The sequence below is a fragment of the Cottoperca gobio genome, unplaced genomic scaffold, assembly GCF_900634415.1.
Source record: "Cottoperca gobio unplaced genomic scaffold, fCotGob3.1 fCotGob3_200arrow_ctg1, whole genome shotgun sequence".
NCBI lineage: Eukaryota > Metazoa > Chordata > Actinopteri > Perciformes > Bovichtidae > Cottoperca > Cottoperca gobio.
Genome location: NW_021166839.1, coordinates 539710 through 565402, shown reverse-complemented (window position 1 = coordinate 565402; position 25693 = coordinate 539710). Strand labels below are relative to the sequence as shown.

At 45.0% G+C, this 25693-nt stretch overlaps 1 protein-coding gene across 1 annotated transcript; it reads left to right on the top strand.

Annotated features, from left to right (window-relative positions):
* On the top strand, positions 1-25693 carry LOC115004852 (bone morphogenetic protein receptor type-2-like). Its single transcript, XM_029426557.1, has 18 exons — positions 1-201; positions 1311-1454; positions 2452-2640; positions 2900-3109; positions 3542-3649; positions 3967-4058; positions 4483-4716; positions 5658-5772; positions 6222-6382; positions 6484-6631; positions 12765-12901; positions 13125-13258; positions 15879-16102; positions 17299-17375; positions 17451-17573; positions 18517-18684; positions 19034-20123; positions 24395-25693. Exons 2-18 carry the CDS (start codon positions 1388-1390, stop codon positions 24679-24681), a joined length of 3564 nt encoding a protein of 1187 aa, XP_029282417.1. The 5' UTR covers positions 1-201; positions 1311-1387; the 3' UTR covers positions 24682-25693.

The window sequence follows — 25693 nt, the reverse complement described above, 5'->3', positions numbered from 1 at the left end:
ACGCTGACAGACGAAGCGACACGCGCAGCTCCGTTTCTGCGGATTTCTCCTCCTGCTGAAGAACCTGCAGCTGGACCCGGAGTCCGGACCGAACCGGACCGAACAGAGCCGAGCTGAGCTGAGCCGAGCCGAGCAGAAACAGACAGAGACGGACGGGCCGCTTCACCTCCTCCTGCGGAGCCGGCCGGACTCTTCCTCCCGGTAAGAACCGATTTTATCTCTCACACACACACCGTTAACGTGTGACTGACCGAGTGTGTGCGTGTGTGTGCGTGCGTGCGCGTGCGTGCCACTCCCTTCCGTCCTCAGCTCTAACAGCGCCGTTTAATTTACCTGCACACGAACATCAGGTGATCAATAATATGTGATCAGTGGCACACACACACACACACACACACACACACACACACACACACACACACACACACAGTGTGTTAGAAACAGACTGATGGATCATGAAGGTCACAGAGAAACATTTTAATTAATATGATAAAACACAGAGGTCAACTGACTGATTTTTTTAATTTGTATTATTGTTGTTGTTGTTATTGGTGTAATTAATATCTGACTTGAAAGCGAGACACCGCAGGAAAAAACACGTTTTCATACTCTTTCACCATTTATCTTAACTCGTCTTCTGCCAGACTAGTGGAGAGAAAACATCAAAATCCTCATTCAGGAGTTTATTTTACTTTTGTATGTTTATTTTCTGTTTGTGTGTGTAGGTTTCTTCTAAATTCACCAAAAGTTAGCTTTACACAATGCCTCATTTACATATTTAATTAACATTTTAAATATGTAATCAAATCAAATGTATTTAGACAGCCCGATACCACAAATGACATATTTGTCTCAGTGGGCATTACAAAATAGAAACAATAATTGTGTTAATGTGAGTAATGAAGTGGGGAAGTTTCATGGGGATATCTGTTAGCTGCACCTGCAAATATTGTTATTACATAAATGTTGTTTCACTCGTTAGTTTATTGCTGTTGAAATATTATAAAAGGTTAACCTTTAGTTTTATACTGACTGTCTAACTGTGAATATTATAGACTTATAATACATTTAATATGTAATATATCCATCCATCTTCTACCTCTTATCCGGGATCAGGTCGCGGGGGCAGCAGCTCCAGTAGGAGCCCCAAACTTCCCTTCTCCGGGCCACATCCTCCAGCTCCCACTGGGGAATCCTGAGTCGTTCCCAGTGAGGAGATATAATCTCTCCACCGAGTCCTGACTTTGTGTTTCTGTGTTTTTTAAGTAAAAAATTAAAAGCGTATTTTCCAAATGTGTTTTTCACATTAGGATGATGTGACCGAGGATCAGTGATGCAGTGTTTGTGTGACGTCTGCAGGAGCTCGAACCTGTGAAGTGCATCCAACATGGCCGCTGTGTGTGGAGCTTCATTAACAGTGTGTCTGTGTGTCCTACTGCTGCCTGCTGTCGCCGGTCGGTTCTAACTACTTCTGCATGTTATTTATCACAACAGCCCAGAATAATTTAGCCTAGCTTAGCACAAGCACTGGAAACATATGGAAAGTGTTAGCCTAGCTTAGGTCAATCACTGGAAGCAGAGGGAAACTGTTAGTCTAGTTTAGCACAAACACTGGAAACAGGATAGATACTGTTAGCTACTAAAAGCTTAGTTAGACTGTATAAACAGATCTTTATAGACACACACTCTGACTCCATAATAATAATAATAATAATAATAATAATAATAATGATAACGGGCCTCACTTTTGCAGGACACCGTTATAAATACCAATTTGTTCACATTGACTAACCTGGTTAAATACAAATAAATACAAATTGTACAGTGGGAGGAAGTCTATGGGTGTGTTACAGGAACACAGCTGACATTCCTGTTTGTTCACTAAAGTAATTGTTTCTGCAATTAACTCATGACACACACACACACACACATGTCGTCAGCCAGTCTGTCCGTTTTTGTGTTTTGTTGTGATGTGTTTGATAAGACGCGGACACACACATTCCACCTTCCTCTCATTGTGTATGTGTGTGAGTGTTTGTGTGTGTATGCATGTATGTATGCGTGTGTGTGTGTTACAGTAAACTAAACAGTCAGTCAGATTCGACTCCACTGTGAACAGACAGGAAGTTTTAGAAAAATCTCAACAGCAGATTTTCATATTTATAGATTAACATGTGAAAGTGGACATTTTGTCAATTTTACTTCCAGATAGATTTAAATAAAGCCTTTTTGAAATGAGCTCCAACAGTTGTAGATGAAGGAGATTTATTTTCCGTAGTGTCAGTGAACACAACACAAGAGCTGATGACTGAGCAAGATCTTTAGTAACAGTGACCCCGACACTAACCCTAACCCGTCACCAATAATATATATACAGTCTATATTACGTTGTAATATAGACTGTATATAAATATGTATATAAACACAGTCTGTATCATCACATGTATTCAGATCTACAGTCGGAGGTCAGAGAGTGCGCCTTCACCGACCAGCTAAAGGGGGCGGAGCCTCACAGCGGGCCTAGCAATGAGCTGCGAGGAGTGGTGCGAGAAAACGGCACCGTACGCTGCATCCGCGGCTCCCGCTGCTATGGATTGTGGGAAAAGAGACCAGACGGGGAAATACATCTGGTCAAGCAAGGTGAGACACATACACACAGACTCTAAACCACCACAAAGACAAACACCTGACTACAAAGAGACTCTAAACCACCACAAAGACAAACACCTGACTACAAAGAGACTCTAAACAACTACAAAGAGACTCTAAACCACCACAAAGACAAACACCCGACTACAAAGAGACTCTAAACAACTACAAAGAGAGTCTCAGCGACTACGAGACTCTAAACGACTACAATGAGACTTATGTAAATGTGAACCTGCTTTCCGTCTTCCAGGTTGCTGGACTCACATTGGTAACCAGCAAGAGTGTCATAGCGAGCGTTGCTTGGTAACAGCGACGCCCTCTCAGATCCAGAATGCCAGCTACCGCTTCTGCTGCTGCAGCCGAGACCTTTGCAATGCCAACTTCAGCGAGGCCCCGCCCACCGCCGACACCCCCGCACTGAGGCTGATGAAGACAGACAGGCGGGGCGACACGCAGACAGGTGAGCTGCTCATTCTGCACCGACCAATCACGTGCCTCGTATGGGTGGCTCCAGGGATGCTTTTCTCTACCTGCCGTCTCCACACTTCACCACCTGCCGGATGACCGGCGCTAACGCTTCTGATGTTGCAGTCGTGTTGCATATCATTTTAAAATGCTTTATATTTATTTAAATGCATTATCTGCATAGCCCTCGTGGAGCCCACTGAAGTGTAACCTGTAAGAGCTACTGGAAAATGCTAATAACACATTTAATTTCCTATAAATTCTTCACAATAAAATTCCCCCATTGTTATTTAAAAGCTTTTATTGTGAAGCAGCTAATTTGGAGCAGTTTTCAGGAGTCCTGCACAGCTGAAGCAGAGAAACTAAGATTCAGACTGCCACTGAGGACAAAACAAACTTCCTTCACGATGACGTCATCTCCCCACAGGTCACCAGCCGCTGCGGCGGGAGGAGATGGCACTCATTGCCCTGGTAACCGTTGCCATAGCAGCCATCGTCATCGTGGCGTTGTTCCTGGGATACCGCATGATGAAAGGTGCTCACACAGATGATAATAATAATAATAAAGAGGATAATGATGAAAATTAATAACAATAATGACAATAATAATTATAATAACAAAATATTAATACAAATAACAATAATAATTATCATGATGATAATCATTTATTATTATCATCACGATAATAATAATGATAACCATAATAAAAATAATAGTAAACAATGCTGATGATGATAACAATAATGACTAATATTAATAATAACATTAATAGTTAATGACTAATAATAATAATAATAATAATAATAATAATAATAAATAATAATTATTAAGTGTTTTTGTTTGTGTACTAGGCAAGCAGAAACACAGTCTGTGGGCTCTGGATGTGATGGAGGCTGCAAACACAAACACTCCTGTCGACCTGGATCATCTGAAACTACTGGAGGTACACACACACAGCTGTAAAAATGTAAAGTTATGTTATTTTAGATGATATTAGGTTGGAGATGGGCCTATTGTAAGTAATAACTGCTGCAGGAGATATACGTGACTGAAGTAAATGTGTGTATCACTTGAGGTGCTAAGTCTCTGATGGGACTGTAGAAAGTGGAGTAATAAATAGTATCAGAACACTTTACCATTGTTGGTGTTAGAGGATTTATCCAGGGGCTTTTACTTTTACTGCAATAATTTCAAAGATGTTTGGTATTTTTGAGTTGTTCACAAGATGCTCTGTTGGGGGTGTTGACAACTTTAACTGATTTACAGTATTCTTCAGTAAGTTAACATATCTTTGAAGTATGTTGAACTTATTCCTACATGTGAGTCCACAAGTTCACCTCTCTGACAAGCCTCTTCTCTTCTGGCAGCTGATTGGCCGGGGTCATTACGGCATGGTGTTTCGGGGCAGTCTGAACGAGCGCTGCGTGGCTGTCAAACTCTTCAGCTCGGCCAACCGGCAGAACTACGCCAACGAGTGCTCCATCTACTGCCTGCCGCTGCTGCAGCAGCACGACAACATCGCCTGCTTTCTGACCGCCGATGAGAGGACGGCGGCCGACGGGCGAGCAGAGTTCCTCATCCTAATGGAGTTTTACCCTCACGTGAGGCCAACCAACACGTACATTAGCACGTTAATCTTTTTCATTTATCGTACTAAGCTGACTGTAGATTGTAGGGGGGCTACAGTCTACAGTCAGCTGTGAGCCCCCCATACAGTCTACAGTCAGCTGTGAGCCCCCCCTACAGTCTACAGTAAGCTGTGAGCCCCCCCTAAAGTCTACAGTCAGCTGTGAGCACCTCTACAGTCAGCTGTGAGCCCCCCCTACAGTCTACAGTTAGCTGTGAGCCCCCTCTACAGTCTATAGTCAGCTGTGAGCCCCCCTACAGTATACATTCAGCTTTGAGCCCCCCCCTACAGTCTACAGTCAGCTGTGAGCCCCCTCTACAGTCTACAGATAGCTGTGAGCCCCCCTACACTCTACAGTCAGCTGTGAGCCCCCCTACATTCTACAGTCAGCTGTGAGCCCCCCTACAGTATACATTCAGTTTTGAGCCCCCCCCTACAGTCTACAGTCAGCTGTGAGCCCCCTCTACAGTCTACAGATAGCTGTGAGCCCCCCTACAGTCTACAGTCAGCTGTGAGCCCCCCTACAGTCTACAGTCAGCTGTGAGCCCCCTACAGTCTACAGTCCCCCCCTCCCGTATGATTTCAGCTGTCGTCTGTCTGACTCTGCATTATTTGTGTTATTGTGCTGCAAGGCGGTGCCTTTAGTCCTACTTCCTGTCTGGAGCCACTGCTGACCAAACACACACCAATAATTACCAGTTTAACTGTCTGTTGTCTGGCTGGACAAACACTGAAGATGTTTTCACCTGCAACCAAACCAGCACAGGAACTTTAAAGTCTTTGTATTTGCTTAAAAAGTTAAAAACAAAAAAGTTAACAACTCTTTTTGTCTGTCTGTCTGTCTGTCTGTCTGTCTGTCTGTCTCTATCTCTCTCTGTCTGTCTCTCTGCCTGCCTGCCTGTCTGTCTATCTCAGGGCTGTCTGTCTCGCTACCTGTCTCACCACACAGTGGACTGGTCTACCTGCTGCAGGATGACTCACGGTGTCACCAGAGGACTCGCCTTCCTGCATACTGAACTCTACAGAGGAGGTTTTATTATTATTATTATTGTTATTATTATTACTATTACTATTATTATTATTATTATTATTATTTGTACTATTATTATTATTATGATTATTATTATTACTACTATTATTTTCTTTTATTATCATTATTGTTATTCATTATTATTAATATTATTATCATAACTGTTATAATTATTCTAACTATTATAATTTATTATTATTATTCATTATTACTAATATTATTATTATTATTATTACTAATAATCACCTGTCAGTCTGCACAAAAAGGTGTTTTTTTAATACATTTTCAGGAGTTAGGGTATATTTGCTAACTTGATATATTTGCTAACTTGATATATTTCATACTTATATTATATATTTTATAGTGAAAAAATAAAGAAATATAGAAAGTAATAACAACAAGAATGAAAAGAAAGAAAATAAATGAATAAAAACCGTCTGTCCTCTCAGAACAGTACAAACCAGCGGTGGCCCACAGAGACGTGACCAGCAGGAATGTTCTGGTCCGGGCCGATCTGTCCTGTGTCCTCGCCGACTTCGGTCTGTCCATGCAGCTGATGGGGGGCCGCCCCTGCTGCCATAGAGACAACGACACCATGGCAATCTCTGAGGTTAGGTCATGTGACCCCTGGAGACGTGATGGCGACCTCTTTAACGCTGTGTTAATATACTATGTGTGTGTGTGTGTGTGTGTGTGTGTGTGTGTGTGCAGGTGGGCACGGTCCGGTACATGGCTCCGGAGGTTCTGGGTGGAGCTCTGAACCTGCGGGACTGTGAGTCGGCACTGAAGCAGGTGGATGTTTACGCTCTCGGGCTGCTGTACTGGGAGAGTTTCAGGAGGTGCTGTCACCTGTTCCCAGGTGAGACTACACACTTCAACACACACTGTAACACACACTGCAACACACACTGTAACAAACACTGTAACACACTGTAACATACACTGTAACAAACACTGTAACAAACACTGCAACACACACTGTAACAAACACTGTAACACACTGTAACACACACTGTAACACACACTGCAACAGACACTGAAACACACACACTGTAACACACACTGTAACAAACACTGTAACACACTGTAACACAAGCTGTAACACACACTGTAACACACACTGTAACACACTGTAACAAACACTAACACACACTGCAACACACTGTAACACACTGCAACACACACTGTAACACACACTGTAACAAACACTGTAACACACACTGTAACACAAGCTGCAACACACACTGTAACACACACTGTAACACAAGCTGTAACACACACTGTAACACACACTGCAACACACTGTAACACACTGCAACACACACTGTAACACACTGTAACACACACTGCAACACACACTGCAACACACACTGCAACACACACTAACAAACACTGTAACACACTGTAACACAAGCTGTAACACACACTGTAACACACACTAACACACACTGTAACACACTGTAACAAACACTAACACACACTGCAACACACTGCAACACACTGCAACACACACTGTAACACACGCTGTAACACACACTGTAACAAACACTGTAACACACACTGTAACAAACACTGTAACACACACTGTAACACAAGCTGCAACACACACTGTAACACACACTGTAACACAAGCTGTAACACACACTGCAACACACTGTAACACACTGCAACACACACTGTAACACACTGTAACACACACTGCAACACACACTGCAACACACACTGTAACACACACTGTAACACACATTGCAACACACACTGTAACACACACTGTAACACACACTGCAACACACACTGCAACACACACTGTAACACACACTGTAACACACACTGCAACACACTGCAACACACACTGTAACACACTGTAACACACACTGTAACAAACACTGTAACACACTGTAACACACACTGCAACAGACACTGAAACACACACTGTAACACACTGTAACAAACACTGTAACACACTGTAACACAAGCTGTAACACACACTGTAACACACACTGTAATACACTTTAACACACTGTAACACACACTGTAACACACACTGTAACACAAGCTGTAACACACACTGTAACACACTGTAACACACTGTAACACACACTGTAACACACTGTAACAAACACTAACACACACTGCAACACACACTGTAACACACACTGCAACACACACTGTAACACACACTGTAACACACACTGTAACACACACTGTAACAAACACTGCAACACACACTGTAACACAATGTAACACACACTGCAACACACACTGCAACACACACTGCAACACACTGTAATACACACTGCAACACACACTGTAACACACACTGCAACACACTGTAACAAACACTGTAACACACACTGTAACACACACTGTAACACACACTGTAACAAACACTGCAACACACACTGCAACACACACTGTAACACAATGTAACACACTAACAAACACTGTAACAAACACTGTAACACACACTGCAACACACTGTAACACACTGTAACACACACTGTAACAAACACTGCAACACACACTGCAACACACACTGTAACACAATGTAACACACTAACAAACACTGTAACACACACTGTAACACACTGTAACACACACTGTAACACACACTGCAACACACACTGTAACACACACTGCAACACACTGTAACCACTGTAACAAACACTGTAACACACACTGTAATACACACTGTAACACACACTGTAACACTCTAACAGGTGTTATAATACTGCAGTATATGTACCTGATGTGTGTGTACAGTAATAATACTGTAGTATATGTACCTGATGTGTGTGTACAGTTATAATACTGCAGTATATGTACCTGATCAAATCAAATCAAATTTATTTGTACAGCCCAATATCACAAATTATACACTTGTCTCAGTGTGCTTTACAGATTGTACAGGTTATGACACCCTCTGTCCTTAGACCCTCTGTCCTTAAATCCTCTGTCCTTAGACCCTCGCATCGCACTTCCTAAAAGAAAATTAAAGGGGGAAAAATGTAAGAAACCTCAGGGAGAGCAACTGAGGAGGGATCCCTCTCCCAGGACGGACAGACGTGCAATAGATGTCGTGTGTACAGGATAAACAACATAGTATCCATCCAGGAAAATGTCAAAAAGGCTTTCCGGTGTCCTGCAGGACCAGGGCAGCAGGCGCAGCCACGATTCCTGATCCTGACGTAAACTTTATCAGTGGCAACCTGCCACATGAGACACAGAAACTCCGGGGATGATAGCCCGGATGATGAGTTAGTAACATACATTTACATAAATGCATACAGATAGAGAGGGAGAAGAAGAGAGGGAGGGGAGGAGAGAGGAAGAGGAGGAAGAGAGCAGGGAGGTGTCCCCCGGGCAGTCTAAGCCTATAGCAGCATAACTAGGGGCTGATCCAGGGCAAACCTGAGCCAGCCCTAACTATAAGCTTTATCAAAAAGGAAAGGTTTTTATGTCCTTAAGGCTTGAAGTTTAGCCAATTGATTGGTTTCATCTGGTTTAATTGATAGATATAATTGGGTATCATCCACATAACAATGAATGTTTATAGAGTGGTTCCTTATAATATTGCCCAAAGGAAGCATGTATAAGGTGAATAGAATCGGTCCAAGTACAGAACCCTGCGGAACTCCAAGACTGACTTTGCCTGTCATGGAGGATTTATCGTTAACAAGTACAAACTGAGATTGCTCAGATAAATAGGACTTGAACCAGCTTAGTGCGGTTCCTTTCATGCCAACACAATGTTCCAGTCTCTGTAGTAGAATGTCCTGATCAACAGTGTCGAAAGCAGCACTGAGGTCTAACAAGACAAGAACAGAGACAAGTCCTTTGTCTGATGCCAATAGAAGGTCATTGGTAACTTTCACCAGTGCCGTCTCTGTGCTATGATGAACTCTAAATCCAGATTGAAAAACCTCAAATAAACTATTATTATGTAAAAAATCACACAACTGTTTTGCAACTGCTTTCTCAAGGATCTTAGCGAGAAAGGGAAGGTTAGATATCGGCCTATAGTATCAAGACCAGGCTTTAAGAAGTGGTTTTATTACAGCTACTTTAAAGGATTGTGGTACGTAGCCAGATAATAGAGACAGGTTGATCATATTTAATAACGAGGTGTTAATTAAGGGTAAAACTTCTTTAAACAGTTTAGTTGAATCGGGTTTAAAAGACAGGTTGATTCTTAGACGATGAGATTGTTGAAGTTAGTTGGTTAAGGTTGATTGTAGTAAAATGTTTTTAAATTTCCGGAGGTTGAAGTTAAGTCATTACCAATTGAGGTCAGGAGGAGATTAATTTTGTCTCTAATAATTATAATTTTATGGTTAAAGAAGCTCATGAAGTCGTCACTACTGAGAGATATAGGAATAGAAGGCTCTGTAGAGCTGTGGCTCTCTGTCAGCCTCAGTGCTGAACAGAAACCTGGGGTTGTTCTTATGTTCTTCTATTAAGGAAGAGTAATAAACTGCTCTGGCATTACGGAGAGCCTTCTTATACGTTTTAAGACGATCTAACCAGACTAAACGAGATTCTTCCAATTTAGTGGAACGCCATTTACTTTCAAGATTTCTTGACTTTTGTTTTAGTTTGCGGATTTGTAAATTAAGCCATGGAGCTTTCTTTTTCTGTTTTATGATCTTCTTCTTTAGAGGAGCGACAGAGTCGAGTGTTATTTGCAGTGAGGCTGCAGCGCTATCAACAAGATGATTAATTTGGGAGGGACTAAAGTTAGCATTGAAGTCCTCCATTATATTGATATTGAGTCCTGGTATTGAATTAAGTGCTGATGGAATCACTTCCTTAAATTTAGTCACAGCACTTTCAGATAAACATCGAGCGTAGGATGTTCTGCCTGCTGGCTTGTAGTCCAGTAACAGGACTTCAGAAGTTATTAAAAAATGGTCTGATAAAAGAGGATTATGTGGACACACTAATAAACTTTCAATTTCAACACCATATCCCAGAACAAGGTCCAGAGTGTGGTTTAAACAGTGAGTTGGTTCATGTACATTCTGACTGAACCCAATTGAATCTAATATTGAGATAAATGCATTATTAAGGCTATCACTATCAACATCCACATGAATATTAAAGTCACCTACAATAATTACTTTATCTGTTTTAAGGATTAAACTTGATAGAAGTTCTGAGAATTCAGATAGAACTTCAGAATACGGACCAGGAGGGCGGTACACAGTAACTAATAAAACTGGCTTTATTGTTTCCATGTTGGGTTTGAGAGCGTAAGAACAAGGCTTTCAAAAGAGTTATAGTTTAGTTTAGGCTTAGGATTGATCAAGAGGGTCAAATATGGCCGCAACTCCACCTCCTCGGCCAGTACCTTGAGGAATGTGAGTATTAATATGACCAGGTGGAGTGGATTCATTCAGACTGACATATTCTTCATGTCTCAGGTTTCAGTGAGACAAAATAAATCAATCTTATTATCTGATATTAAATCATTTACCAATCCAGCTTTCGTTGATAAAGATCTGATGTTTAAGAGCCCACATTTAATTTTTCGATTTAGTTGTACTTTTGCAGCGGTGGTGTTAATTTTAATGATGTTTTCATGTATAACTCCTCTTCTGTTAACCATAGATTTGATTAGTTTCAGTGGTCGTGGGGCAGACACAGTCACTATGGGGATTTGAGTGGGTGACTGCCCGGAAAGAAGCACAGAGAAGTGTGTAAGACTGCAACTCTTAGTCCTGGTCTCAACTCTGGGTTGTCATGGATTAGGTCCACTAATACACTTTGTAATATTATTGGATATGAGATCTGCTCCAGCCAAAGTAGGATGGATGCCGTCACTCCTAATCACACCAGGTCTTCCCCAGAAAGTCCGCCAATTGTCTACGAAGCCCACATCATTATCTGGACACCACCATGAGAGCCAGCGACGGAATGATGACATGCGGCTAAACATGTCATCATTCAAAAGATTTGGCAGAGGACGAGAGAAAACTACGGAGTCCGACATTGTTTTGGCAAATGTACACACCGACTCCACATTAACTTTAGTACACTCCGATTGACGCAATCGCGTGTCATTACCGCCGACGTGAATAACAATCTTACTGTATTTACGTTTAGCCTTAGCCAGCAGTTTCAAATGTGCTTCTATGTCGCCCGCTCTGGCACCAGGAATCCACGTGACTGTCGTCGCTGGTGTCTCAAAATGAACGTATCTCAAAATTGAGCTACCGATAACCAGAGTTGGCTTCTCAGCTGGTGTGTCACTGAGTGGGGAGAACCTGTTAGAAACAGCAAGCGGTTGGTGGTGAACCGTGGGCTTCTGTTAACACTTCTTTCGGACAGTCACCCAGTCTCCCGGCTACTCGGGCCCCGCCGGGTGACAGCTAACAGGAGATACCACTGGTCGGCCCTCACAGACTACAGGGGGCTTGCTAACAGCTACAGTTGCTAACCGCTGACTAACCATGGTGCGGAGCCGCTCAACTATCCCTTTAAAACTTGCCTCCAACCCTGCGTATAAACTACATTTAATATACGTACCATTATCACTAAAGGAGGCAGAGCAATAGCTAAACATGAAACACACCGAGCAGGAGAGGGCAGAAGAGGAAGATGCCATCGCTAGCTGCCGAGCTGCAGCAGCTAACGTTAGCAGAGCCGAAAGGAGCGTAAAGAATTGAGGATTTAGCGAGAGTCGCGAAGAGAAGGAGGATAAGGAGAGAGTTGTAAGTGCTTAGGAAGTACAAGTATAGGTTTAGATAGATGACAGGTAATTAGCCGATGTGATCTAGAATATAACAACATTAACTGGGTCAAGCTGGAGCTGCCGAAGTATGCTACCAGCAACACAGAAACATTAACAACCGGAAATGACGCGCTTACCGTAAACACATAGCAGGGGACAGGAGGTGAACTGCTCAATCAAAGAACAGTCCTCAGTCGATATAGTCTGATGTGTGTACAGTAAGAATACTGCAGTATATGTACCTAATGTGTGTATTTAGGTGAAGCAGTACCGGAGTACCAGTTGGCATTTCAGGCCGAGCTCGGGAATCATCCGAGCTTCGAAGAGATGCAGAACCTCGTTGCCAGAGAGAAGTTCAGACCCAGATTTCCTGAAGCCTGGAAGGAGAACAGCCTGGTGAGTGTTGTAATAATACTGCAATAATACTGTAATATCACTAATGTAGTATAATGTATAATCGTAATCATAATGTAGTATAATAATAATAATAATAATGTAATAGTAATTATGCAATAATGTTTTAATGTAATAATAACGTAATAATAATGTTTTGATAATTTAATAACAATGTCATAATATTGGGGTGCAGTAATCTCAGTAATACTTTGTGTATTTTTAGACGTTGCGCTCCCTGAAGGAGACGATGGAGGACTGCTGGGATCAAGATGCTGAAGCTCGACTCACCGCTCAGTGTGCAGAGGAGAGACTGTGTGAACTCACACTGAGTACACACACACTGTTACACAACCACAGGTACACACACACACACACACACACACACACACACACACACACACACACACCAATACTCTACACCAGAGGTCTTCAACGTTTTTCAGGCCAAGGACTCAAAGGAATTTCTTTCTGTAGGTGTGTGTCACCGCCCTTCGCGAAGTACAGCGGAGGAGGGAATGTGAATGCAACTATTTTGCGACCCCCCCCCCTACAGTACCTCCTCGGATCCCCTACTGTATTCAACTAAAATTCAAAGAGGCCCAGTTGGAGAAAATTTCCGCAAGCAAAGGTCCGGAGCATCATAATGTCTAACTTGCATTATGAATTAGTGTATATATTGAAGTAGCCTAGTAGCTGTATCAACGTCTGCACGTAATCAACAACTGACTAAAATTCAAAAACATTTTGACAATATTTATTGTCACTTAACATTGAACTATACAGATATATAAAATTGTAGATATGTATAATGTTCTTGGGCTGCAAATAAAATATGAAAAATGAAATAAATAAAATAGCTTTTTGTGTTGACCCAAAATCCAAGCACCTGTGAGGGAACATAAGCAGGTTGTTGGGCAGTAAATGAATCAGTCAGGATCCTGCTGGATTCATCATATTGAGCTCTGAGATTTTCTGTGACCTCAGTTCAGACGTTAGTGGGTATGTTTGGTCAAAAACGTTGTTCACTTTTCTGTTCTTAGGGGGTGCCATGTGTAGTTATTTTTCTCTCCCTGTCTGTGGCTCACTTGTCTCTCTGTCTTCTCTCCCTGTCTGTGGCTCACTCGTCTCTCTCCCTTCTCTCCCTGTCTGTGGCTCACTTGTCTCTCCGTCTTCTCTTCCTGTCTGTGGCTCACTTGTCTCTCTCTCTTCTCTCCCTGTCTGTGACTCACTTGTCTCTCTCTCTCTTCTCTCCCTGTCTGTGGCTCACTTGTCTCTCTCTCTTCTCTCCCTGTCTGTGGCTCACTTGTCTCTCTCTCTTCTCTCCCTGTCTGTGGCTCATTTGTCTCTCTCTCTTCTCTCCCTGTCTGTGGCTCACTTGTCTCTCTCTCTTCTCTCCCTGTCTGTGGCTCATTTGTCTGTATCGCTAACTCGTCTCTCCGTCTTGTCTCCCTGTCTGTGGCTCACTTGTCTCTCTCTCTTCTCTCCCTGTCTGTGGCTCACTTGTCTCTCTCTCCTCTCTCCCTGTCTGTGGCTCACTTGTCTGTATCGCTAACTCATCTCTCCGTCTTCTCTCCCTGTCTGTGGCTCATTTGTCTGTATCGCTAACTCGTCTCTCCGTCTTCTCTCCCTGTCTGTGGCTCACTTGTCCCTCCGTCTTCTCTCCCTGTCTGTGGCTCACTTGTCTGTATCGCTAACTCGTCTCTCCGTCTTCTCTCCCTGTCTGTGGCTCACTTGTCTCTCCGTCTTCTCTCCCTGTCTGTGGCTCACTTGTCTCTCTCTCTTCTCTCCCTGTCTGTGGCTCACTTGTCTCTCTCTCTTCTCTCCCTGTCTGTGGCTCACTTGTCTCTCTCTCTTCTCTCCCTGTCTGTGGCTCACTTGTCTGTATCGCTAACTCATCTCTCCGTCTTCTCTCCCTGTCTGTGGCTCATTTGTCTGTATCGCTAACTCGTCTCTCCATCTTCTCTCCCTGTCTGTGGCTCACTTGTCTCTCTCTCTTCTTTCCCTGTCTGTGGCTCACTTGTCTCTCTCTCTTCTCTCCCTGTCTGTGGCTCACTTGTCTGTATCGCTAACTCGTCTCTCCGTCTTCTCTCCCTGTCTGTGGCTTACTTGTCTCTCTCTCTTCTCTCCCTGTCTGTCGCTCACTTGTCTATATCGCTAACTCGTCTCTCCGTCTTCTCTCCCTGTCTGTGGCTCACTTGTCCCTCCGTCTTCTCTCCCTGTCTGTGGCTCACTTGTCTCTCCGTCTTCTCTCACTTGTCTGTATCGCTAACTCGTCTCTCCGTCTTCTCTTCCTGTCTGTGGCTCACTTTTCTCTCTCTCTTCTCTCACTGTCTGTGGCTCACTTGTCTGTATCGCTAACTCGTCTCTCCGTCTTCTCTCCCTGTCTGTGGCTCACTTGTCTCTCCGTCTTCTCTCCCTGTCTGTGGCTCACTTGTCTCTCTCTCTTCTCTCCCTGTCTGTGGCTCACTTGTCTCTCCATCTTCTCTCCCTGTCTGTGGCTCACTTGTCTCTCCCTCTTCTCTCACTGTCTGTGGCTCACTTGTCTGTATCACTAACTCGTCTCTCCGTCTTCTCTCCCTGTCTGTGGCTCACTTGTCTTCTCTCCCTATATCGCTAACTTGCCTAATTGCTTTCCGTCTGTCACTCGCCTCTCACCTCATCCGCCTGTATTCAGAGTCGAAATGTTTGCTGCCTGGAATGCACAGATTTCATTGGCTGAGTAGCATCACGTGAGATGGCTTAACTCGCATGTAATTGGTCCGTGAGTTTCCTGAACCGCTAAACCAGTGCCGTAAAACGAGAAAAGCTGCGCCGGTTAAAATAGAAGCGCCCTGTCAAAATTGAAAATCCCTCAATAATTTCTTGATTATAGGTCCGGGTCTGGATAGGTCGGCGTCTGGGTCCGGACTCGGACTGCGGTACGCCTGTTAGTGACCCCTGCTCTACACTGTAAATAAGTTACTCGTGTCTGTCTCAGGAATCTCTCTCAGGGCCGCTGGCGAGCTCTGTTTGGCTCCGCCTCCTCCTACATCGAGGACCTGCAGGTGGGCGTGGTTAAAAATCTCCAGGGAGACGCAGCGACCGTCGTCAGGACGACCGCGAGTGGAGCGGAAGCTGCTGACAGGAGCAGAAACTCCATCAACTACGAGCGTCAACAGAGTCGATCAGACAGCATGTCGACCAGCAGCGCCCCGACAGCTGGTGAGTCTCTCACACACACACACACACACACACACACACACACACACACACATACACACACACACACACAAATACTGATGAATCAGAAAACTCACAACAAATACAAAGAATTTAAAGTTAAACTTTTTTTGTACGTGTGTAGTCATACTGCAGCTATTTAAACCGTTTAAACCCGATTTTGTGCGTATAGCGCTCATATCATCCCCTTTAAAGCCTATCTCTCCTCTATAATAAAGGCAAAAGGCCAAAATAATTATCTTTAGAAAAAAAAGTTTAATAAAAGGATTGCTAGCTGGCGTTAGCCGTCTCTCTTCCACCGGTTCAGCTATGGTCTGATACCCACAGCAACAAATAACCCTCCAACATTTGCACAGGACTGACCAGTGTCTCAATCTGCATTCCTCCGTACTTAAACCACCTATTTTGAGTGCTTTCACACTGACAAGTATAGTAAATTGAGTGTGGACCCTGGACACTTCTCACCCTCAACGGTCGACATCGTGGCTATGTTAATAACATTTCGAGGTGAGAAAACAAGCCGCAGATATTTTGACGGCTGACAATCGTGGTCAAATGTTGGCGGTAAAACTCCATCTGGTTGGTTAAAAAGAACAAGAAGTTGTGTTGACGTTATGGTCGTCATTTCAGGTAAGGGCATAACCGTGGTGTATGATTTACGAACAGTTCGCTGTTGACATTCACACACTACGCAAGTACACAGTGTACTTCATGGAGGCGTACTGAAGTGAGACACAGCGTTAGTCGGTCCGAACGGAAAATTCACTCTGTCAAACGCTAACATCAGAAAAAGTGATAAACCCTACATTTATTTTTGATAATCATAAGTTTTACTAAATAAGTAAACAAATGCAAACAAACAACACGGATAGATAGGATGAATGTTTTTTATTTCGGCTCGATTTTACAAACAACTACCCAGACAACCCCACTGGCACACATTTCCAACCAAATACTAAATAATCCAGATGAAGATTTGAACTTTCACTGAAATTTGCCCTAATCCATAAAAACGTCACATCAGCATTTCAAACATTTTTCAACATTTCAACAGAAACAGATTTGGCATTTTAATGTCGATGGTAAAACTAAACAATCTGAAGAAGCCAACGTGTGTAGATATACATTTGAAAAGTAATTACTATTATGACATGTACGTGTCCCCTGCTGTCCTCCAGGGGGCGCTGTGTCCAGAGTCCCAGCCTGCCCGCTGACAGAAGAGGACCTGGAGGCCAACAAGCTCGACCCCAGAGAGGTCTTTACCTGTAATCTGTTCTCTCCCTCTGAGCCACATCCGCCTCTGCACATCGTTAACTTTCTGTCTCTACAGGTAGAGAAGAACTTGAGGGAAAGTTCTGATGAAAACGTAATGGAGCATTCGCAGAAACAGTTTGGATCAACAGAGCAACCAGCTACCGACCTGCTGTACCATCAGATACTGCAAACCGCTGAGGTATGGCACCACAATGAACTGAATGCACTCAGTAATACTACAGGTGGTTAGGGTTAGGCATAATTTAGATCCCATTCATCCAAGATCCAAGATGGCGCACGCTCTGCTGCGACAGCACACACTGTTACTATGTTTGACTGTTACTATGTTTGTGGTGATGGCCTAGTTGTCTGATGGTATGCCTTCCAAATAGAACAGATAGTTGTGAGTTCAATACCAGGCTGCCACCATTGAGCCCCTGAGCAAGGTACTAAACCCCAAATTAGTTCACTGTAAGTAGCTCTGGGTAAGTAGCTCTGGATAAGAGCGTCTGCAAAATGACCTGTAATGTAAAAAATGTAATGCTACACTCGGCTGACCAACATGATCAGAAGCTACAAAGTGATCGTCATTTTATTCACCATTTTATGGCTAATCCATGACGGCCATGCACTGCCGTAACACAGGTTATTCACTTATGGCCGTGATGAACTCCTGCTCCACCGGACCTCGCTGCTGTGTAACATCAAGCCTGAAGTGCAACTACCATCAGAGCTTCGGCCGAGGAAACCCTACCAAAATGAATTCCCCCGTGGGGACAATAAATCAAATCAAATGTGGGATTATTTTGGTTTAAAACTGGACCAGCAATCTGAAGGACCTAAATGAAGCAATTTGCTGTCTTTGCAAACATGTTGTGCTGGCAAAAGATTCTAACACTGCTAATTAGTATGAGCATTTTCAAATTTAGGCAGCAATAGCAGCTCCCCCCTCACCTGACACTGGAAAAGCCACGTTTCACCAGCCCAAAATCATTGTTGCTTGATCGGCCAAAAAACAACAACTGGCGATGGAATCAGCCAATCGCTGATAGCCAATATATGTGTGCAATTGCCCAAACCTATTGTGTAGCTCGTATTGAATGTACGTAGCAACCGGAGATCTGTTCCTGTGGTTCTTCTAGGCGAACAACTCGATGTTGGCTCTTCAGGGTGAACTGGGTGGTGTTGGTTCCTCCGCCTCCATGCACCCCCTTCTGAAACAGCAGAACCTGCCCCAGAGGCCCTCTAGTCTCCACATTCTCCCCAAGACCAAGGACACCACCTCAGCCTCATCCTCTCGACTAAAGCTGGTAAAACTCAAGTTAAACCAAAGACAGGTACAGTAGGACGTGATCTGATTGGGTTAGATTATTTTACAGTCACTTTCTGTAGACTTATTCTCCATTATCCAAACAGAGTAGATTCTGGTGCCAAAGCCCTGTCAATGTTCTGGAGGTCATGTCAGATGTATTTTAGCTGTGGTACAGGTGTATCTGTCTTCAAGTTCTTTAGGTGACACTTTGATCCAAAACTTCCCCAGGGCCAACACCTGGAATAAATACTCCATTTTGAATCTAGACTGGAGCCTTCGCCAACTGGTTCTGGTGGTTTAGAAGTGTTGTAAAACAAAGTTGTCGTGTTATTTGTGCTGTATTTCAGGTGGAAACAGGTGTTGCTAAGATGAATACGGTAATAGTTACCACAGCTGCAGAACCCCACCAGGTAACCACGGTGATGAACAACACCAGCACGAGAGGCAGCGTCCCAACTGGGAGCCGAGTACACTCGAAAATGGTGGTCACCAACGGTTACAGTGCGGGTGTCCCCATCCTGGTGACGAACGGTATGATAGGTAGAGGTCGAACCAATCGGGCAGGGCCGCAGCTGGAGGATGAGGAAGACAAGGCGATCGGAGGAGAGGAGAACCGTGTGAATCTGCTGAACTCCAGTCCTGATGAACATGAGCCGCTGCTGAGAAGAGAACAGCTGCCCGCTGAGAGCGAACCCCTCCCTCATCTGCATCATCAGCTGTCCCGAGCCGCAAACACCCTGTTGGGACAAGGCTCAAACTCTAACAACAACAACAACGGGATGAAGATCCAGGGTTTAGAGATTGGTCAGGGTCGGGGTATCAACAGTCCTAAACCTGACCCACATTTGGACAGTCAGCAGAGTCGATCCCCTACTGCCCCAACTTCAAATCTAGAAAATAAAATTCCGCTTTCTGATCCAGCTGCTACTGACCATGACCTGACACCACAGATACAAACAGATTCAAGTCCATGTTTTCAGAGAGCCCTTTGTGCACAACATGTATTGACCTCTGGCTCTACCAGGAGCCCAAAGGTTCATCAGGTCCCAGGCTGCAGAGATCCAGATTCTGGCGTAGCTAAATGGTCAGTAAAAGCTCTAGTGCAAGTTGCAGCGGCTCCAGGAGATCTGGACACCCAAACCTCATCTCCAAAAGTCCAAGTTTTAGATGCCCTAACCCTTGCTCCTGTAATTCAAGTCTTAAAAGCTCAAGTCTCAGATCCAGAAGCTCCAGTCGTGACTCCAAATGCTTCACCTTTAGAGGGTCCAGGCTCAGCAAATCCGGCTCCAGAACCTTCATCTTTAGAATCTCAAAATTTTGAAATCACAGCTCTTGCAGAAGTTTCAGGTCGGCTGCAGCTCCAGAAGGGCCTGGCCAAAGCCAAGAGGTGTGAGCGTCCTTGTTCCCTGGACCTGTCCTCATCCTGCATCTTCTCAGGTGAGTCCAAATTAAATGTTTAAGAATTGATCGTCATTTGAATGGCCCCACTGCTAAAGGGGCAGAAGTACCACAAAGTAAATATGCACACATTCAGTGGCATGAAACAGTACAAGCCCCTAAAGCAACAAGGTCTTTGTTGTAACCAGAGAACCGAGGACGCAAACGTAGACACAGAACAAGGAATCAGGTTAATGAAAATGAGGTTGTAATCTTCGTGGAGATTGGAGAATGGTATCCCAGAGGTGACAGAGTAGAAATACTGAAGGGCCGATTTAGCAGGTGGAATATCTATTTGGAACCGGCAGCTAAAGGCGGTATTTGTCCTCAATGTGAGATAAAGATGAGGCTCCTTTAATATTATTAGTATTATACTATTAGTAAAAATTTGACTCCAATGTGCTGCGTAGGATTGTTTCAGATTCTATGATCCAAACATTTCCAAGAGCGTTGTAAAGTCCAAAAGTCAACATTTTTTGTGTTGTTATCATCATATTCAGTTTGTAGATGGCACTTATCAGATCCAGGAATCACATGTGGTAGTCCACACGGATCAATCTTCGGACCACTACTGTAATATATGTAAATGATATTATCTGCAGAAAGTGTGAGCTCCTTCTGTGTGCTGACGGTTCAGCTTTAATTATTTTTCTACGTCTTGTGTGCTAAAGGCAGAAATGTATCATTGATTTCCATCCATCCATCGTCTACCGCTTATCCGGGATCGGGTCGCGGGGGCAGCAGCTCCAGTAAGGAACCCCAATCTTCCCTTCTCCGGGCCACATCCTCCAGCTCCGACTGGGGGATCCTGAGGCGTTCCCAGGCCAGTGAAGAGATATAATCTCTCCACCGAGTCCTGGGTCTTCCCCGGGGTCACCTCCCTAGGGAGGCGCCCAGGTGGCATCCTTACTAGATGCCCGAACCACCTCAACTAGCTCCTTTCAACGTAAAGGAGCAGCGGCTCTACTCGGAGTCTCTCACGGATGGCTGAGCTTCTCACCCTATCTCTAAGGGAGACGCCAGCCACCCGTCTGAGAAAACCCATTTCGGCCGCTTGTACCCGTGATCTCGTTCTTTCGGTCATGACCCAGCCTTCATGACCATAGGTGAGGGTAGGAACCAAGATCGACCGGTATATTGAGAGCTTTGCCTTCTGGCTCAGCTCTCTTTTCGTCACAACGGTGCGGTAAAGTGACTGTAATACCGCCCCCGCTGCTCCGATTCTCCGGCCAATCTCTCGCTCCATTGTCCCCTCACTCGCGAACAAGACCCCGAGGTACTTGAACTCCTTCACTTGGGGTAATGGCTCATTCCCTACCCGGAGTAGGCAATCCACCGGTTTCCTGCTGAGAGCCATGGCCTCAGATTTGGAGGTGCTGATCCTCATCCCAACCGCTGCACACTTGGCTGCGAACCGATCCAGTGACTGTTGAAGGTCACAGACTGATGATGCCATAAGGACCACATCATCTGCAAAGAGCAGCGATGAGATCCTCAGGTCACCGAACTGCAACCCCACTCCTCCACGACTACGCCTCGATATCCTATCCATGAAAATCACGAACAGGATTGGTGATAAAGCGCAGCCCTGGCGGAGGCCAACATTCACGGGAAACGAGTCCGACTTACTGCCGAGTATCCGGACACAACTCTCGCTTTGGGCGTACAGGGATTGGATGGCCCTCAAAAGTGACCCCCTCACCCCATACTCCCGCAGCACCTCCCACAGTATCACCCGGGGGACCCGGTCATACGCCTTCTCCAGATCCACAAAACACATGTAGACCGGATGGGCGTACTCCCAGGCCCCCTCCAGGATCCTTGCAAGAGTAAAGAGTTGGTCTGTTGTTCCACGACCAGGACGGAATCCGCATTGTTCCTCTTCAATCAGAGGTTCGACTACCGGCCGAACCCTCCTTTCCAGTACCTTGGAGTAGACTTTACCAGGGAGGCTGAGAAGTGTGATACCCCTGTAGTTGGCACACACTCTCTGGTCCCCCTTTTTAAATAGGGGAACCACCACCCCGGTCTGCCAACCCCTAGGCACTGTCCCAGACTTCCACGCAATGTTGACGAGGCGTGTCAACCAAGACAGCCCCTCAACACCCAAAGCCTTCAGCATTTCTGGACGGATCTCATCAACCCCTGCGGCTTTGCCACTGTGGAGTTGTTTGACTACCTCAGTGACTTCCATCAGGGAAATTGACGATGATCCCCCATCAGCTTCCAGCTCTGCCTCAACCATAGAGGGCGTGTTAGTCGGATTCAGGAGTTCCTCAAAGTGCTCCTTCCAGCGGCTGATAACCTTCTCAGTTGAAGTCAGCAGGGTCCCACCCTTGCTGTACACAGCTTGGATGGTTCCTCGCTTCCCCCTCCTGAGGTGCCGGATGGTTTTCCAGAAGCACCTTAGTGCCGATCGAAAGTCCTTCTCCATAGCTTCTCCGAACTTCTCCCACACCCGCTGCTTTGCCTCTGACACGGCAGAAGCTGCCGCCCTTCTAGTCCTTCGATACCCTGCAACTGTTTCCGGAGTCCTCCCGGATAACATAACCCGGAAGGACTCCTTCTTCAGTCGGACGGCTTCCCTGACCACCGGGGTCCACCACGGTGTTCGAGGGTTACCGCCCCTTGAGGCACCTAAGACCTTGAGACCACAGCTCATCACCGTAGCTTCAGCAATAGAGGTTTTGAACATCGCCCACTCAGGTTCAATGCCCCCAACCTCCACAGGGATGGCTGAAAAGCTCCGCCGGAGGTGTGAGTTAAAGATCCCCAGGACAGGGGCTTCCTCCAGACGTTCCCAGTTCACCCCCACTACCCGTTTGGGTTTACCAGGTCTGTCCAGAGTCTTCCCCCACCCCTTGATCCAACTCACCACCAGATGGTGATCAGTCGACAGCTCCGCCCCTCTCTTCACCCGAGTGTCCAAAACATGCGGCCTCAGATCAGATGATACAATTACGAAATCGATCATTGACCTTTGGCCTAGGGTGCTCTGGTACCACGTGCACTTATGAGCATCCTTATGTTCGAATATAGTGTTTGTTATGGACATTCCATGACTAGCACAGAAGTCCAACAACAAACGACCGTTCGGGTTTAGATCAGGGAGGCCCTTCCTCCCAATCACGCCTCTCCAGGTGTCTCCGTCGTTTCCCACGTGTGCCTTGAAGTCTCCCAGCAAGACTACGGAGTCCCCTACTGGTCTCCAAGAAGGCCGAATACTCAGAACTGCGGTTTGGGGCATAGGCACAAACAACAGTCAGAGTTTTCCCCCCCATAACCCGAAGGCGTAGGGAGGCAACCCTCTCGTCCACCGGGATAAACTCCAACGTAGCGTAGCCGGGGGCTAGTGAGTATCCCCACCCCGGCCCGACGCCTCACACCTTGGGCAACTCCGGAGAAGAATAGAGTCCAACCCCTATCCAGGAGTACGGTTCCAGAGCCAAGACTGTGCGTGGAGGTAAGCCCCACCAGATCCAACTGGTAGCGATCCACCTCCCGCACTAGTTCCGGCTCCTTCCCCCACAGAGAGGTGACGTTCCACGTCCCCAGAGCCAGCCTCTGCTGCCCGGGTCTGGTCCGTCGAGGTCCCTGACCATCACTGCCACCCGTGTGACAGCGCACCCGACCCCAGCGGTTTTTCCCATGAGTGGTGGGCCCACAGGATGGATGGATGTGAGGCACCACGTAGCTTCTTCGGGCTGTGCCCGACCGGGCTCCGTGGCAAACCCGGCCACCAGGCGCTCGCTGTCGGGCCCTTCCTCTGGGCCTGGCTCCAGACGGGGGCCCCGGGCTTCCTCCGGGCAGGGTCTCTCCTTTCCTTTCCCTTTCTTTCATGAAGTCGTTTTTGAACCATTCTTAGTCTGGCCCCTCACCTGAGAGCAATTTGCCTTGGGAGACCCTACCAGGAGCACTAGGCTCCAGACAACACAGCTCCCAGGTTCATAGGGACACACAAACCTCTCCACCACGATAAGGTGATGGTTCCCAGAGAGGTGCATTGATTTGCATTTATTAAAAAAAGATGGATGTTTTAATCTGACCAAATATTCAATCCATATTTGTTGGTGTTAAGCCTCAAAAACAACATTTTCAGTGCAGCCAAAAAGCAGTTTTTGCTCAATCAATGACTTTATTCAAGTGAGGATTTTGTTTGAGAACTTCTTTTACGGTGATGACGTCATGATTCAATTGTAAAAACATTCGGGACAGCACTACTTATGTTGTGCACCTGTGATTTCAATTCTCTAATAATGTTCTTTCCTCAGATGACGTTTCTCTGACCGATACTGGCAGTCTGAGCGCTTCAGGAGAGAAAATAAAACGTCGTGTCAAGACTCCATACACCCTGAAAAAATGGCGTCCAGCCTCATGGGTTGTTTCCACGGACACAGCTCTTGACTTTGAGTTTAACAGCAGCCAGACGGATTCCTCTCATCGAGCAGGAAGCATCCCCAAAATCTATCAGTCAAAATCCAGCATGGCGGTCTTTTTGGTTGGAGGCGGAGCCACGGCGACCACAACCTCCGAGCCTGACGGAGTGACCTGCTTCTAAAGTTAAAGTGATTGGCTCCTGTTAGTGTAGGGGGGGGGTGATTCGCTCCCATTGCCAGCTGTTTACATGGCTAATGAAAATATTCTCGTTTACATGCAGCCGTGTATAATCCAAGTAATGTAAATAATCGTGGCCAAAACAATTCACAATAACAATATTATTGCAATATCTATAGAAAGTTTAAAAAATAAATAAATAAACATCAGTCAAATTCTTTGGTTATTGTGCCTTTAATACCTGTACAAAATATGTGTGTCATTAACATGATATCAATATTTAATTTTATTGTTATCATTCAGAATATCCAAACAGATGTTTACATGACCCGTACCAGACTAATGGTGGGATATTATTGTGCATGGAAAGGCCTTCACACAGCGATGAATAAAAAACACAAAAATGCAAAATACTCGCCTGAGAATTTTATATGTGCAAGGCTTTTATTGTGAAAGTTTGTGAAAGTTTGCATTCGGGACTGTGTGTTGTTTTATATACCTTCAGTTCAGGAGTCACGTTTTTAAAGCTCTTTAAACAAAGTTATTTAGGGAACTTACAAACTATATAAGGTGAAATTACATTAACTATGCATCGACAACATTACTGTTGGGGGGGCTTTATTCTTCTAATTTGCACTTTTATGAAGTAGTTTCAACTCTGGTCTGCTGCAACCGCCATGTTGGAAGAGAGGAAGTGGAAAGAAAAAGAAATGAGGCTTTGTGAAGCTTCGCAACGCTCACTTGTTTTTATTTTAAGAAGTATTTAAATATGAGGTTTGTCACCCGTCGAGTTTATTCTGTGGTGAAAAGTTTCCGATGCTTCATATTAAACGCTGAAAGTGTGTGAGAAGAAACTTATAGTATATTGTGAATTAAAGAGGCTCTCGTCCGGACCTTCGTGTATACAATGGCGTATCAGCGCCGTGGGTTAAAATCTAAAAATGATGGAGTCACATTGATCATATACAGCGGGTTAAATAAGTATCGAACACATCACCATTTTTCTCAGTAAATAT

Bases quoted from the DNA above. Each gene is read 5' to 3' on its own strand.
- LOC115004852 (XM_029426557.1), top strand. From the start codon at position 1,388: ATGGCCGCTGTGTGTGGAGCTTCATTAACAGTGTGTCTGTGTGTCCTA. The intron at 1,455-2,451 runs GTCGGTTCTAAC...ACATGTATTCAG, and splicing joins ACTGCTGCCTGCTGTCGCCG to ATCTACAGTCGGAGGTCAGA. The intron at 3,110-3,541 runs GTGAGCTGCTCA...ATCTCCCCACAG, and splicing joins GCGGGGCGACACGCAGACAG to GTCACCAGCCGCTGCGGCGG.